Below are 16,199 nucleotides of genomic sequence, written 5' to 3'. Positions count from 1 at the left end.
TGCACAACACATGATCTGAATCATCCTCCAATCAACTCAGAGGGAAATGACAGCGAGTCCCAGAACAGGTGACGCTTCACTTTTCTGCACCTGGACGAAAAATTTAACGTCGCAATAAAACTTCCTGCGTCAGAATCTTAATTAATCTCGTCTGTCAATTTGAATCTTGTGCAAATAATTTATGCATCATCCTGTATCTCTCTGTTAAATATATTCCTACTAATATACAAATATTATAATTAATACATCGTTATGTAAAGTCATGAACTGTTAACCAATAAGGAATATTTCTGTTTTTCACTCGTTAAAGTGTTTTGAAGTTAAAAGTCTCATTGCTGTTTCCTGAGTTAGCAGATTGTTTGAGACTTTTGGACCTTCTCAGCCACCGTAGAGACATTTTCCAACGGTAAAGTGAAGCAGGCAGGAATTCATTTCATTTTTAATTGTTGCTCTTCAGCTCTTTATTGATCCCCAGCAACAAAAATGATCCTCAAATCACAAAAACTAAAGAACTAAAATCAGACAGAAACTGTACAAATATTTACAAATTAAACAGATTCACTGTAGTGTCGTCACATCATGATGATGTCACTTCCTGCAGGTCTTGGAGCGCAGCTGTCTTTTGATGATGAGGTGATCGCTTTCCTTTTCCTCTGCTGCTGCCGACATCTGAACACACAAAACACGACGTTACACACCGTTAAACATGACACACACACACCCGAGCTCGGCTGGATGTCCAACATGACGCCGCTCATCGACCGGATCCGTTAATTCGCTTCCAGGAATGAGCGCGTTCATGTGATGTCATCAAAACCATGGATGATGTATTTACAGATGTTTCTGATCAGTTTCCTGCAGGATCAATACTGAGTCCACATGTTCAAACTCTTCACACAGAAAGCGTTCAATGACTGCAGCCTTCAAACGTCATCAATACTTTTCTCACTCAAACACAAACAAGCAACAAAACGTTTGTTTACATCTTCACTGCCAACACTAACATGTTCATACGAATCAGAACCACACTGAGATACTGGATCTATACTCAACCAGTTTAACACGTGTTCACACTGAGATACTGGATCTATACTCAACCAGTTTAACACGTGTTCACACTGAGATACTGGATCTATACTCAACCAGTTTAACACGTGTTCACACGGAGACACTGGATCTATACTCAACCAGTTTAACACGTGTTCACACAGAGACACTGGATCTATACTCAACCAGTTTAACACGTGTTCACACTGAGATACTGGATCTATATTCAACCAGTTTAACACGTGTTCACACTGAGATACATCTATATTCAACCAGTTTAACACATGTTCACACTGAGATACTGGATCTATACTCAACCAGTTTAACACGTGTTCACACTGAGACACTAGATCTATACTCAACCAGTTTAACACGTGTTCACACTGAGATACTGGATCTATACTCAACCAGTTTAACACGTGTTCACACGGAGACACTGGATCTATACTCAACCAGTTTAACACGTGTTCACACTGAGACACTGGATCTATATTCAACCAGTTTAACACGTGTTCACACTGAGATACATCTATATTCAACCAGTTTAACACATGTTCACACTGAGATACTGGATCTATACTCAACCAGTTTAACACGTGTTCACACGGAGACACTGGATCTATACTCAACCAGTTTAACACGTGTTCACACAGAGACACTGGATCTATACTCAACCAGTTTAACACGTGTTCACACTGAGATACTGGATCTATACTGAACCATTAAACTACATAAACACAAAGAAAGTGTGTAAAATGAGCTGCTGTGTGTTGGTGAAGTTCAACAGATGAAGTGTCCAACTGGAATTAAATATTAATAAAAGACAACAGAAGTTTATTTTTATTGATTGTGTTTAGTTATTGATCACAGTAAAATCTTTTTATGATGACAGAAACTGCAGCTGATCATTAACTGTTCAAACCAGAATGACCAATAAAAATATATATTGATCTTGTAAACTCAGGACTTCTGTTTCCAGTGATCCGATTGGTCAGCTCAGATTAACTGTTTAGCATTAGTTACCATGCCAGCTTTGTGATAAACCCGTTAAACCGAGAGACAGCTGCTAATTAGAGATGCAGTTAACAATTATTTTCATTATTGATTAATCTGCTGATTATTTTCTTGATTAATTGATTACTTGTTTGGTCCAAATGGTGAAAAATGGGGATCAATGTTTCCTAAAGTCGACGTCTACAAAGATCTTCAGTTTACTGTCACAGAGAGAAACCAGAAAATATTCACATTTAACAAGCTGCAATCAGAGAATTTGGACTTTTCTTCTTAAAAAATGATTCAAAACAAATTTATTATCCGAGTAGTTGGAGATTATTTTTCTGTTGATTGACTAATTGATTAATTGTTGCAGCTCTACACACTGACCTGGTGTGGAGAGTCGAGCAGTGGAGACGAGACGCCCGTCTTATAAAGCTTCCTCCGTCCTCGTCTGGGTTTGGTTGCCGCAGTAACCGTCTCTTTCTCCACCGGGTGTCCACTGACCAGACCGATGATGGTTTTAGCTACAGAAGAAGAAGAAGATCAGAAAACAAACAGACCCAAAAACAGTCCAGTGTTTCCCTCTGCTGGTGCAGTAATGTCTGCTAACGTGAAACAAACACTTTAAACAACCTTCACAGACTGAGCGGAGCAGCGCCCTCAGCTGGCTCCCGCTGTGAGTCCAACCACACTAACAGCCAATCACAGCACAGCTGGAGCGGTCAGAGGCAGATGTTGGCTTTTGTTTCTAAAAGGTCAAAGAGAAAGACACGTCTCCCTCCGTCTCTCCGGCTGCTTATTTACAGGAAAACGACTTTATCTGGTTGTGTTGAGACAAACAGGAAACGCGTCTTTTATGATCCAGTCAGATTTCAGTTCCGGCCGGTTTGGCGACACCTGGTCTGTTTAACACTGAGGAAGTCCGACTCCTAATCACAAATGTGATTTTAACTTGTATAACTTGTATAATTATATTCACAGCGAATCACATGACTCACCTTTGCTGCTCAGGATGGAGGGCGAGCTGTGGATCAACTCTCCAATCTTCTGAAGAGTCCCGTCTTTCTGCTCCTTCACCACAGAGGAAGACAGAGATTCACATATTTAACCACACTGGAAACAGTAACTGTCTCCATTTAAAGCCAATCAATCAATCAATCAGCTGTTAGCAGCGTAAATGGATGAACAGACAACTGTCACTGGATTACTGTGATACTGAACAAAGCTTTCTAAGTGGATTTATGGAGGTTTATTGGAGGTAACAATCTCTTCACACTGAATGATGTCACTATCTGTTTCCAGCTGCTGCATAAAAAGCATAACGGAAGACGAATGTGTGGAATAAAGAAGAGCAGATCTGTGACTCTGAAACCTTTTTCCACTAGCGGTAACTCAACAGAAACTCACCTGTTTGTTGTTTCGTGTGTTTCCTCTCAGTCTGTTTCTCTTGTTCTCACTGAACACCAGGTCCTGAAACACACAGGTGTGATTTTAGTAGGAATTCATTCACTTCAATTCAGTTCAGTTTTATTTATAAGCGCTAAATCCCAACAGAAGTGATCTCAGGTCTCGTTCCACATAGAGCATCTAGACCGAACTCTTTAATCTACAGAGACCCAACAGAGCAGCAGCAGGAAAACCTCCCCTTTAACGGGAAGAAACCTCCAGCAGAACCGGACTCTAGGTGGCGCTGTCTGCCTCGACCGGTTGGGTTGAGAGAGAAAGAAGGACGGAGACACAGAGAAGCAGAATAACAGCAATAATAATAGAATTAATAATAGAAATATGACTACTAATAATAACTGAAACAATGAACTTCAGGTAGATGAGAGGGGGGTTAGGGGTTAGTCCACAAACTGGACAACAACAGCGGAATCAGATATCAGGCTTTGATACACACATATAATACTTGTTATTAGATCCAAACAGGAAGAAAACTGATGAAAATCAGCAGAATGATCCTTTAAAAATGATGAAATGTTCCTTTAACAACATGAATCACAGACCTGCACCTCACAGCTCTTCCTCTTCCTCCCGCAAGTTTTGGGGGTTTTCTTCCTGTCAGCCATGTTGGACCTCAGAGGAGACGCAGGAACAGTCTGTTGGACACGCCCACCAGACCTGAGCATGCTCTACACACACACACACACACACACACACACACACACACACACACACACACAGACACACCGATGGTTCAGCATCTTTCTCGAGGACACTTTGAGGATCAAACCACCAATCTAACGGTTACAGGACAACCAGCTGATCCTCTGGAGCCGCAGCCTGACCGTAACGCTGCTGTTATGAGCCGAGTTTCACAATTTTAAACTTTTGAACTGTTGCAAAAGGAAAATGTGAGTTGGGAGCATTTCCATCAACGGATTTGAAGCAAAAGCAAACTAAGCTGCGCATCGTTTCATCAGAAGATGGCAGAATACACTTAAATGATCTGCTAGTAAACAGAGAAGAAGAAGTAGAGGTTGCCAACTGGAAACAAAACAAGACAAAGAGATGAACTTGATGATCTGACGGCTGCAGGAAGGAGGTTCTTTTGTCTCCTACTTCTGCCAGAAGTAGGAGACAAGAGTCCTGCACTCAGCTTTAAATGACTGATCAATTATCAGAAAATCATCTGGTGATTGTCTCAGCTCTGCTAACATTAGCATGCTAACACTGACTGGAGACACAGGGAAGCTCCCGCTCATCATAGTACACAGTAGACATAATTGATCATCATCATAGTACACAGTAGACATAATTGATGAATTTCAAAAGGAAAATCAAAAAACAATTCTTTAAGTGACAGATTAATTTTAGGTGTGAACTTTTGTGTCCAACTACAGATCAGAATATTAGAATCTTTCTTAAAAACTCTTTAAGTAAAAGACCGAGAGACGAAACGCTCACTGAGGAATCAACAGAAGAACAGCAGCGTCTTTCAGGAAGTGATCAGGAAAGCAAAGTGTTACAGAATAGTTTAGTTATCAGGTTAGTTATCAGGGTTAGTTATTGGGGTTAGTTATCTGGTTTATCAGGGTTATGGTTAGTTATCAGGGTCAGTTATCTGGTTTATCAGGGTTATGGTTAGTTATCAGGGTCAGTTATCTGGTTTATCAGGGTTATGGTTAGTTATCAGGGTCAGTTATCGGGTTTTTCAGGGTTTTTCAGGGTTAGGGTTAGTTATCAGGGTTAGTTATCGGGTCTTTTCAGGGTTTTTCAGGGTTAAGGTTAGTTATCGGGTTAGTTATCAAGTTTTTCAGGGTTAGGGTTAGTTATCAGGGTTAGTTATCGGGGTTAGTTATGTGGTTTATCAGGGTTATGGTTAGTTATCAGGGTCAGTTATCTGGTTTATCAGGGTTATGGTTAGTTATCAGGGTCAGTTATCTGGTTTATCAGGGTTAGGGTTAGTTATCAGGGTTAGTTATCAGGGTTAGTTATCTGGTTTATCAGGGTTAGGGTTAGTTATCAGGGTTAGTTATCTGGTTTTTCAGGGTTTTTCAGGGTTAGGGTTGATTATCAGGGTTAGTTATCAGGGTTAGTTATCTGGTTTATCAGGGTTATGGTTAGTTATCAGGGTCAGTTATCTGGTTTATCAGGGTTAGGGTTAGTAATCAGGGTTAGTTATCAGGGTTAGTTATCTGGTTTATCAGGGTTATGGTTAGTTATCAGGGTCTTTTATCTGGTTTATCAGGGTTAGGGTTAGTTATCAGGGTCAGTTATCTGGTTTATCAGGGTTATGGTTAGTTATCAGGGTCAGTTATCTGGTTTATCAGGGTTAGGGTTAGTTATCAGGGTTAGTTATCGGGGTTAGTTATTGGGGTTAATTATCGGGGTTAGTTATTGGGGTTATCAGGGTCAGTTATCTGGTTTATCAGGGTTAGGGTTAGTTATCAGGGTTAGTTATCAGGGTTAGTTATCTGGTTTATCAGGGTTATGGTTAGTTATCAGGGTCAGTTATCTGGTTTATCAGGGTTATGGTTAGTTATCAGGGTTAGTTATCAGGGTTAGTTATCGGGGTTAGTTATCGGGGTTATCAGGGTCAGTTATCTGGTTTATCAGGGTTAGGGTTAGTTATCAGGGTTAGTTATCAGGGTTAGTTATCAGGGTTAGTTATCAGGGTTAGTTATCTGGTTTATCAGGGTTATGGTTAGTTATCAGGGTCAGTTATCTGGGTTAGTTATGTGGTTTATCAGGGTTATGGTTAGTTATCAGGGTCAGTTATCTGGTTTATCAGGGTTAGTTATCAGGGTTAGGGTTAGTTATCAGGGTTAGTTATTGGGTCTTTTCAGGGTTTTTCAGGGTTAAGGTTAGTTATCGGGTTAGTTATCAAGTTTTTCAGGGTTAGGGTTAGTTATCAGGGTTAGTTATCGAGGTTAGTTATCTGGTTTATCAGGGTTATGGTTAGTTATCAGGGTCAGTTATCTGGTTTATCAGGGTTATGGTTAGTTATCAGGGTCAGTTATCTGGTTTATCAGGGTTAGGGTTAGTTATCAGGGTTAGTTATCAGGGTTAGTTATCAGGGTTAGTTATCTGGTTTATCAGGGTTATGGTTAGTTATCAGGGTCAGTTATCTGGTTTATCAGGGTTATGGTTAGTCATCAGGGTTAGTTATCAGGGTCAGTTATCTGGTTTATCAGGGTTAGGGTTAGTTATCAGGGTTAGTTATCTGGTTTTTCAGGGTTTTTCAGGGTTAGGGTTGATTATCAGGGTTAGTTATCAGGGTTAGTTATCTGGTTTATCAGGGTTATGGTTAGTTATCAGGGTCAGTTATCTGGTTTATCAGGGTTAGGGTTAGTAATCAGGGTTAGTTATCTGGTTTTTCAGGGTTTTTCAGGGTTAGGGTTGATTATCAGGGTTAGTTATCAGGGTTAGTTATCTGGTTTATCAGGGTTATGGTTAGTTATCAGGGTCTTTTATCTGGTTTATCAGGGTTAGGGTTAGTTATCAGGGTCAGTTATCTGGTTTATCAGGGTTATGGTTAGTTATCAGGGTCAGTTATCAGGGTTAGTTATCGGGGTTAGTTATCGGGTTTATCAGGGTCAGTTATCTGGTTTATCAGGGTTAGGGTTAGTTATCAGGGTTAGTTATCAGGGTTAGTTATCAGGGTTAGTTATCTGGTTTATCAGGGTTATGGTTAGTTATCAGGGTCAGTTATCTGGGTTAGTTATGTGGTTTATCAGGGTTATGGTTAGTTATCAGGGTCAGTTATCTGGTTTATCAGGGTTAGTTATCAGGGTTAGGGTTAGTTATCAGGGTTAGTTATTGGGTCTTTTCAGGGTTTTTCAGGGTTAAGGTTAGTTATCGGGTTAGTTATCAAGTTTTTCAGGGTTAGGGTTAGTTATCAGGGTTAGTTATCGAGGTTAGTTATCTGGTTTATCAGGGTTATGGTTAGTTATCAGGGTCAGTTATCTGGTTTATCAGGGTTATGGTTAGTTATCAGGGTCAGTTATCTGGTTTATCAGGGTTAGGGTTAGTTATCAGGGTTAGTTATCAGGGTTAGTTATCTGGTTTATCAGGGTTATGGTTAGTTATCAGGGTCAGTTATCTGGTTTATCAGGGTTATGGTTAGTTATCAGGGTTAGTTATCAGGGTCAGTTATCTGGTTTATCAGGGTTAGGGTTAGTTATCGGGTTTTTCAGGGTTTTTCAGGGTTAGGGTTAGTTATCAGGGTTAGTTATCAGGGTTAGTTATCAGGTCTTTTCAGGGTTTTTCAGGGTTAAGGTTAGTTATTGGGTTAGTTATCAAGTTTTTCAGGGTTAGGGTTAGTTATCAGGGTCAGTTATCGGGGTTAGTTATGTGGTTTATCAGGGTTATGGTTAGTTATCAGGGTCAGTTATCTGGTTTATCAGGGTTATGGTTAGTTATCAGGGTCAGTTATCTGGTTTATCAGGGTTAGTTATCAGGGTTAGGGTTAGTTATCAGGGTTAGTTATCGGGTCTTTTCAGGGTTTTTCAGGGTTAAGGTTAGTTATCGGGTTAGTTATCAAGTTTTTCAGGGTTAGGGTTAGTTATCAGGGTTAGTTATCTGGTTTATCAGGGTTATGGTTAGTTATCAGGGTCAGTTATCTGGTTTATCAGGGTTATGGTTAGTTATCAGGGTCAGTTATCTGGTTTATCAGGGTTAGGGTTAGTTATCAGGGTCAGTTATCTGGTTTATCAGGGTTATGGTTAGTTATCAGGATCAGTTATCTAGTTTATCAGGGTTATGGTTAGTTATCAGGGTTAGTTATCAGGGTCAGTTATCTGGTTTATCAGGGTTAGTTATCAGGGTTAGTTATCGGGGTTAGTTATCAGGGTCAGTTATCTGGTTTATCAGGGTTATGGTTAGTTATCAGGGTCAGTTATCTGGTTTATCAGGGTTAGTTATCAGGGTTAGGGTTAGTTATCAGGGTTAGTTATCGGGTCTTTTCAGGGTTTTTCAGGGTTAAGGTTAGTTATCGGGTTAGTTATCAAGTTTTTCAGGGTTAGGGTTAGTTATCAGGGTTAGTTATCTGGTTTATCAGGGTTATGGTTAGTTATCAGGGTCAGTTATCTGGTTTATCAGGGTTATGGTTAGTTATCAGGGTCAGTTATCTGGTTTATCAGGGTTAGGGTTAGTTATCAGGGTCAGTTATCTGGTTTATCAGGGTTATGGTTAGTTATCAGGATCAGTTATCTAGTTTATCAGGGTTATGGTTAGTTATCAGGGTTAGTTATCAGGGTCAGTTATCTGGTTTATCAGGGTTAGTTATCAGGGTTAGTTATCGGGGTTAGTTATCAGGGTCAGTTATCTGGTTTATCAGGGTTAGGGTTAGTTATCAGGGTCAGTTATCTGGTTTATCAGGGTTATGGTTAGTTATCAGGGTCAGTTATCTGGTTTATCAGGGTTATGGTTAGTTATCAGGGTTAGTTATCAGGGTCAGTTATCTGGTTTATCAGGGTTAGAGTTAGTTATCAGGTTAGTTATCAGGGTTAGTTATCAGGTCTTTTCAGGGTTTTTCAGGGTTAGGGTTAGTTATCGGGTTAGTTATCAGGTTTTTCAGGATTTTTCAGGGTTAGGGTTAGTTGTCAGGGTTAGTTATCAGGTTTTTCAGGGTCAGGGTTAGTTATCAGGGTTAGTTATCGGGTCTTTTCAGGGTTTTTCAGGGTTAGGGTTAGTTATGAGGGTTAGTTATGAGGGTTAGTTATGAGGGTTAGTTATCAGGGTTAGTTATCAGGGTTAGTTATGAGGGTTAGTTATCAGGTTAGTTATCAGGTTAGTTATTGGGTCTTTTCAGGGTTTTTCAGGGTTTTTCAGGGTTAGGGTTAGGGTTAGTTGTCAGGGTTAGTTATCAGGTTTTTCAGGGTCAGGGTTAGTTATCAGGTTAGTTATCAGGTTAGTTATTGGGTCTTTTCAGGGTTTTTCAGGGTTTTTCAGGGTTCAGGTGTGAAAGGAGCTCCAGTGTTTATCTGATTCTCACCTGTGTTTGAGTCTCTCTCTCCTCCTTCAGTCTCTGCAGTCTCTCCATCTCTCTCTTCACAGCCTCAAACTCTCTGCTCCTCCTCCTGCTCCTCCCCTGCTCCTCCCTCCTCTCCTGCAGTCTCTGAATCTCCTGCTTCAGCTCCTCCACCACTGACAGCTTCCCCTCATCCTCCACCTCCTCCCTCCCCTGCAGATTCTCCTTCTCCTCCTCCTCCCTCTTCTGCAGGTTCTCCTCCTCCTCCTCCCTCTTCTGCAGGTTCTCCTCCTCCTCTTCCCTCCTCTGCAGGTTCTCCTCCTCCTCCTCCTTCATCTGCAGGTCCTCCTCCTCCTTCATCTGCAGGTTCTCCTCCTCCTTCGTCTGCAGGTTCTCCTCCTCCTCCGTCTGCAGGTTCTCCTCCTCCTCCTTCGTCTGCAGGTTCTCCTCCTCCTCCTCCTTCGTCTGCAGGTTCTCCTCCTCCTCCTTCGTCTGCAGGTTCTCCTCCTCCTCCTTCGTCTGCAGGTTCTCCTCCTCCTTCGTCTGCAGGTTGTCCTCCTCCTCCTCCTTCGTCTGCAGGTTCTCCTTCAGACGCTCCAGCTCTGTCAGAGAGAAGAAACAGAAATGAACCAAACATCTCAGAGTTCAGATTCATCTCATCAATAAAACATTATTTCACCTCGTCTGACGATCTCCATCTGTCTGAGACTTTCTTCTAGAAGATTCTGCTTCTCTGACAGAAGTCCATGCAGCTCTGCTTCAACACACACACAGTTAATAAATGTATGCAACATGTTTATGGACATGTGATGAGCTGACGTGTTCAGCGCCGGTCGAAGCCCTGAGTTTTGACTTGCAGGCAGCATTTCTACAAACTTTTACATCAAGTTTCTGAACTTTGACCTTGTTTAACCTCCGACATCAGAACAGGAAATAAATAACAGAATCACAAGAAGAAGAAGAACCCTTTACATGCACCTGCTGTCCCTTCACATATCTGACAGTTAACTGATGAAGGTGATGAAGTGATTTATATGCATCATTAATATCAGACGTTTTATTGATTAATAGAGGAAATGACATGAGACGATGATTACTGGCAGCTGTGGTTAATCTGCTTAGCTGTCACATATTAGAGATCATTATGATTGATCGATGTTCAGATTATCAATATGAAGTTTAAATTCTCACCTTGTCTCTCTTTCTCCTCCAGTCTCCCTCGCAGAGCTCCGCCCTCAGACTCAAGCTCCGCCCTGAGGCTCTGCAGCTGACGAGAGAATTCTGCTTTTTGATTGGCTAACTCCTGTCGGAGCCGGTGACACGTGTTCTCACTGCAGGAGGAGATTAAAATGATGTAAACAGCTTCTCCAGGATGTGGAACATAAAACACAATATCAGCAAACATTAATGCATCATTACTGACTTTAATTAAAAAAATAAAACATCATTGTGGCACAATGAGAGTTCTGAAGTCCCAGCTCGTTAGACCTTAATGACTACTGATTACTGATTATTGACTACTGATTATTGACTACTAATTACTGATTATTGACTACCGATTATTGGTTATTGACTACTAATTACTAATTACTGAATATTGTTTTCTTCTATATCCTAGAGAAGCTGTTTTTACATTACTTCAATCACCAAAATATGTTATTTGTCCAGGCTACGTATATGATCAATACAACCTGATCAGCGACAGGTGTACCTGTGAGTCAGCGTCTCCTCCAGCTGGATCTTCTCTCTCTGCAGTTCCTCCATCTGATGGGATTTCTGAGCCGATCTCTCCAGCGCTGCCTGGCTCTCCTTCTTCAGCTGCTCCATGGTGGCGTGGAAAACGCCACCGCTGCTCCGCCCCTCCCCCTCCTGAAACAATTCATCAATCAATCATCTGCTCAACAGCGCCGCTGCTCCGCCCCTCCTGTTGAATTTGTGAATCGCTGCAGATCAATCAATCAATCAAAGAGAAGAAGAAAGAGAACCTTGACTTCCTGTCTAAGATGCTCCACTTCTTGTGTCAGACTCTTGATGATGTTGGCCTTCTCCTCTGATTGGCTCTCCAGGTCCTGGACGCGGGTTTTTGAGGTGTTGAGCTGCTCTGATAGGCTGTCGGTCCTGTCAGTCCGCTCTCTGAGCTGCTTCTGGAGCCCTGTCACCTAGAAATAATCAATAAATATAATGTATGTCATAACACATCATTTAATACAATAAAACAAAAGAAAATGGCCAAAAATATAAATATTGATCATTAACTTAATATTTAGTAGCTCAGCCTTTGGAGTCAAGCTCTTCCTGTAACTCTGAATCAGGTTTCTACTCTTCTTCACTGGTGGTCCAGACTTCTCTTCACAGATCAGGACTCAGCAGCCGCTTCAAAACGCTCCAATGTTTTCTTCTCATCCTCTCTTGGCTGCGTTTTGATGTATGTTTGGGGTCATTATCCTGCTGAAAGACTCATTCTGACACTGAGCTGCATGTTTCCCTCCAAAATGCCTCGATAGTCTGATTTCATTGTTCTGCACAGATTCATGAAGCAGCAAAACAACCCAAAACATCACGGAGCCTCCTCCATGTTTCACAGTAGACATGCTGCTCTTTTCTTTGAAGGTTTCATCTTTTCTTCTGTAAGCATCTGGGTTGGTGTGAAAGTCCAGTCTGGCTTTGTTGTGTCTCCCTCTTAGAAGTGGGGTCTTCCTGGGTCTTCTACCATGGAGCCCGTTTTCATTCAGACAGTGAAACTATTGTACCTTGAACTTGATCAGCTTGAATCTGTATTGAAGTTTTCTTTGGTTCTTTTTCCAACATTCAAACAGTTTTCCTCTTGTGACCACGTCCAGAGATGTCGGCTGCAGCTCCATCAGCCTTAAAGTTCTTAATAATATCAGCAGCAGTGGTCACAGGAACATCGAGCTCTTTGCAGATGATCTAACCTTTACGTTGACCATGTTTGGCTGTTACTTTGTTTCTAATGTCTTCAGACCTTCTCCAAATACTGAGCAGGTCCAGTTGATTCTGATTTTATATCAAGATGGCAAAAGGAGAACATGTAAGTGAAAGAGTTCATTGTTGGGGCGCAGATGGCTCCTGTTTCAATAAGAGCAGTGACTAAAGTGACATCTGCATTTAGGAAGGAAAGACATCAGTAAACAGGAGCAGAAACTGGTCGACAGCACGTGTGAAGACCATGATGCTTGTGCATTTGTGTGAGGAAAAACAGAAGAGCAGCTCTTCCTCAGGCGACTGAATATCACTGCAGGACGAGATCAGACTGTCAGCGAGGACGTCCAGCAGGCTGCAGCACATAAACCTCTCATTACAAACATGAATGCATGTCTGAGGGTTCACTGGTGCAAAAACCATCCAGGCTCTGGTCTACAGAGATGTGGAACTGTGATGAGGTCAGATGAGAAGGTGGGCGAGTGCACGTGTGGTGACACCTAGAGACCACTCCAGGTCTGAATACCGGACCCCTATAGTGAGGGGGTCTGGTCCAGGTCTGAATACCGGACCCCTATAGTGAGGGGGTCTGGTCCAGGTCTCAATGCTGGACCCCTGTAGTGAGGGGGTCTGGTCCAGGTCTGAATACCTGACCCCTATAGTGAGGGGGTCTGGTCCAGGTCTGAATACCCGACCCCTATAGTGCGGGGGTCTGGTCCAGGTCTCAATGCTGGACTGCTAGAGTGAGGGGTAGGGATGCACGCTATTGGATTTTTTGCCGATATCCGATATTTCCAAATATTTTTTTCCAGCTGGCTGAGGAGACTGTTATGCTTGCAGCATAGATTGCTGTAAGTCTGATCCAGAAAGACAATATATGAAGGAAGAACTGAGGAAGACTGGACTTCAGGAACTCAGCATTAAAACTTTAATGAACCTGCCAAGTGGGAGCAGCAGTAGAGTTTTCATTGAGTTTATTAGACAGACAGGATTAATGTGCAGGATTTAATCTCTGGTCCTCATCCGGAGCAGAAGGTGGCAGTAATGCACCTAATACGCTGGTTGACAACCGCCGTTATAAACCAAAAAGATTCTTTTTCCAAACAGAGCGGTACATCCTGTCAGCCGAGGTGTTTCCTATCTGTGCAGCCGAACACAGCAGCTCCTCGACGGACTGTTTCACCCTGACGGTCCCGGTGTTTCCTCCACGTGTCACCACTCTACCACCTTCTCATCTGACCTCATCACAGTTCCACAATCAGCTGCCCGTCAGACCTGCTGCTTGAGTGAAGTGGAGCCTGCGGAGGAAACACCGGGACCGTCAGGGTGAAACAGTCCGTGGAGGGAAGCACGGTCAGGCGGCGGAGGAGACGACAACAAATCGGCCGAAATGGCTGATGCCGATATTTCATTATAGAGCTTTTATCGGGCCGATACCGATGACGTGCTGATAATATCTTGCATCCCTAGTGAGGGGGTCTAGTCCAGGTCTGGGTGCTGGACCCCTACAGTGAGGGGGTCTAGTCCAGGTCTGGGTGCTGGACCCCTACAGTGAGGGGGTCTAGTCCAGGTCTGAGTGCTGGACCCCTACAGTGAGGGGGTCTAGTCCAGGTCTGGGTGCTGGACCCCTACAGTGAGGGGGTCTAGTCCAGGTCTGGGTGCTGGACCCCTACAGTGAGGGGGTCTAGTCCAGGTCTGAGTGCTGGACCCCTACAGTGAGGGGGTCTAGTCCAGGTCTGGGTGCTGGACCCCTACAGTGAGGGGGTCTAGTCCAGGTCTGGGTGCTGGACTCCTACAGTGAGGGGGTCTAGTCCAGGTCTGGGGGCTGGACCCCTACAGTGAGGGGGTCTAGTCCAGGTCTGGGTGCTGGACCCCTACAGTGAGGGGGTCTAGTCCAGGTCTGGGTGCTGGACCCCTACAGTGAGGGGGTCTAGTCCAGGTCTGGGTGCTGGACCCCTACAGTGAGGGGGTCTAGTCCAGGTCTGGGTGCTGGACCCCTACAGTGAGGGGGTCTAGTCCAGGTCTGGGTACTGGACCCCTACAGTGAGGGGGTCTAGTCCTGATGGGAGTGGTCTCTTCCAGGATGACGATGATGGTTTGATGAGTATTAAATGATGTGAATCACATGTTATGACCTTCACAGTCACCAGTAGGGCTGTAGTCTGCCGGTCAACTGGTCCATTAGTGGGTCGATATGCTCTCGTCCGAATAAATTCTCATTGGTCGAATAATCTCCGTGTTGCTTACGGAGGAGGAGAGAAGTGCTACATCAACATCTTTCCAGGATTAATCCATTATTTCCTGCGGCGGGAGCGACAGACTAACAAATGACCTGTGAAAACATCGGGGGTGTATTCAGATGTATTGATATGTGTGGCTGCGGAGTTTACTGTCCCCCCCCCCCCCCCGCGCGTGACTAATCGATTAGTTGAAGATTATGTACGATTTTAGTCGACCAGATCTCTCCACCATCATCACATGATCAATGATGTTATTGATCCTCTCCACCACCATCATCACATGATCAATGATGTTATTGATCCTCTCCACCACCATCATCACATGATCAATGATGTTATTGATCCTCTCCACCACCATCATCACAGCACCACATGAGGAAGATCTTTATGAACAGTGATGTTCAGAGACTGTAGGATCAGTAACGAGGTGGACTGAAGCTGTTCTGGTGGTCCAACACCTCACTGAGACACTTTATGTTGGTTTTTCCTTTAATTTGTCAGCCGTCTGTATGTTTGATATTGTTTGATATTGTTTGGATGTTGTTTGATATTGTTTGATATTGTTTGGATGTTGTTTGATATTGTTTGGATGTTGTTTGATATTGTTTGATATTGTTTGATATTGTTTGATATTGTTTGGATGTTGGAGTAGAAGAAGAGTGGTACCTCTGTCTGCAGCTGGAAGATGCCGTTAACCAGAGCTTTGTTCTCCTTCGTCAGTCTGCACGTTTCCTTCTGATCCGACTGCAGAGACACGAACAGCGAGGCGCAGCCGGGACACTCGTCCAGGTCCGCTGGGGGGGGGGGGCAACCAGCATTAGGGGGGTTATGAAGCCCTCAGGATGTGTGCTGATATTTACACAAACTGAGAATCATATTATATTTTGCATTTCTGTAAAACTAACATGCTGTCAATAAACACTGCACATTATCTACTTCCTGCTCTTTGAAACTAGTTTTTTTCTTGTTGAGTTGCAGATATTCGGATATATATATATATATATTATATATATCCTGATATATATAATATATATATATATATATATATATATATATATATATATATATATATGCTCTACAGTCCGCTCAGTCAGAGTCTGAGCTGCACGAACCGGCCTTAAACGTCACATGGTTTCTGGTTCCAGCAAGGGGTGGAGTATTTATACTGGGAGAGGACCAGTATGTGTCCAAAAGGTAAGTTTTAAACTCCTACCTGTCAGCTTCTGCACCTTCTGCTCCAGCAACACCTGCTCCTTCTTCAGCTCCTCCACCTCCTCCTGCCTGCTCCTCAGCTCCTCCTCCAGCTTCGTCCTCTCCTTCTCCACCTCCTCCTCCTGTCTCCTCAGCTCCTCCTCCAGCCTCGTCCTCTCCTCTTCCAGCCTCGTCCTCTCCTTCTCCACCTCCTCCAGTCTCGTCCTCTCCTTCTCCACCTCCTCCTGCCTGCTCCTCAGCTCCTCCTCCAGTCTCGTCCTCTCCTTCTCCACCTCCTCCTCCTGTCTCCTCAGCTCCTCCTCCCTCATCTCCACTCTTTCTCTTAGCTGGACGATGGTCTCCTCCTTCTT

General features: G+C 43.3%; 1 protein-coding gene across 1 annotated transcript in view; it reads right to left on the bottom strand.

Moving 5' to 3' along the window:
• Nucleotides 1–431: 431 nt before the first annotated feature.
• Nucleotides 432–16,199, bottom strand: part of LOC122971779 (kinesin-like protein KIF20A) — a gene marked incomplete in the record, with an annotated part of 38,556 nt that continues 22,788 nt past the window's right edge. The window contains 14 exon segments of the mRNA XM_044338526.1: nt 432–669; nt 2,431–2,567; nt 3,042–3,114; nt 3,451–3,513; nt 4,050–4,175; nt 9,482–9,566; nt 9,822–10,059; nt 10,137–10,211; nt 10,649–10,788; nt 11,169–11,326; nt 11,443–11,616; nt 15,304–15,431; nt 15,851–15,959; nt 16,092–16,199. The exon segment at nt 16,092–16,199 is cut by the window's right edge and continues 44 nt beyond it. Coding sequence (XP_044194461.1) covers nt 589–669; nt 2,431–2,567; nt 3,042–3,114; nt 3,451–3,513; nt 4,050–4,175; nt 9,482–9,566; nt 9,822–10,059; nt 10,137–10,211; nt 10,649–10,788; nt 11,169–11,326; nt 11,443–11,616; nt 15,304–15,431; nt 15,851–15,959; nt 16,092–16,199 — 1,695 coding nt within the window.

This window comes from Thunnus albacares, chromosome 20 (assembly GCF_914725855.1).
Source record: "Thunnus albacares chromosome 20, fThuAlb1.1, whole genome shotgun sequence".
Lineage (NCBI taxonomy): Eukaryota > Metazoa > Chordata > Actinopteri > Scombriformes > Scombridae > Thunnus > Thunnus albacares.
The sequence above is the reverse complement of the archived record's forward strand: the minus strand, read 5'-3'. Positions and strand labels throughout refer to the sequence as shown.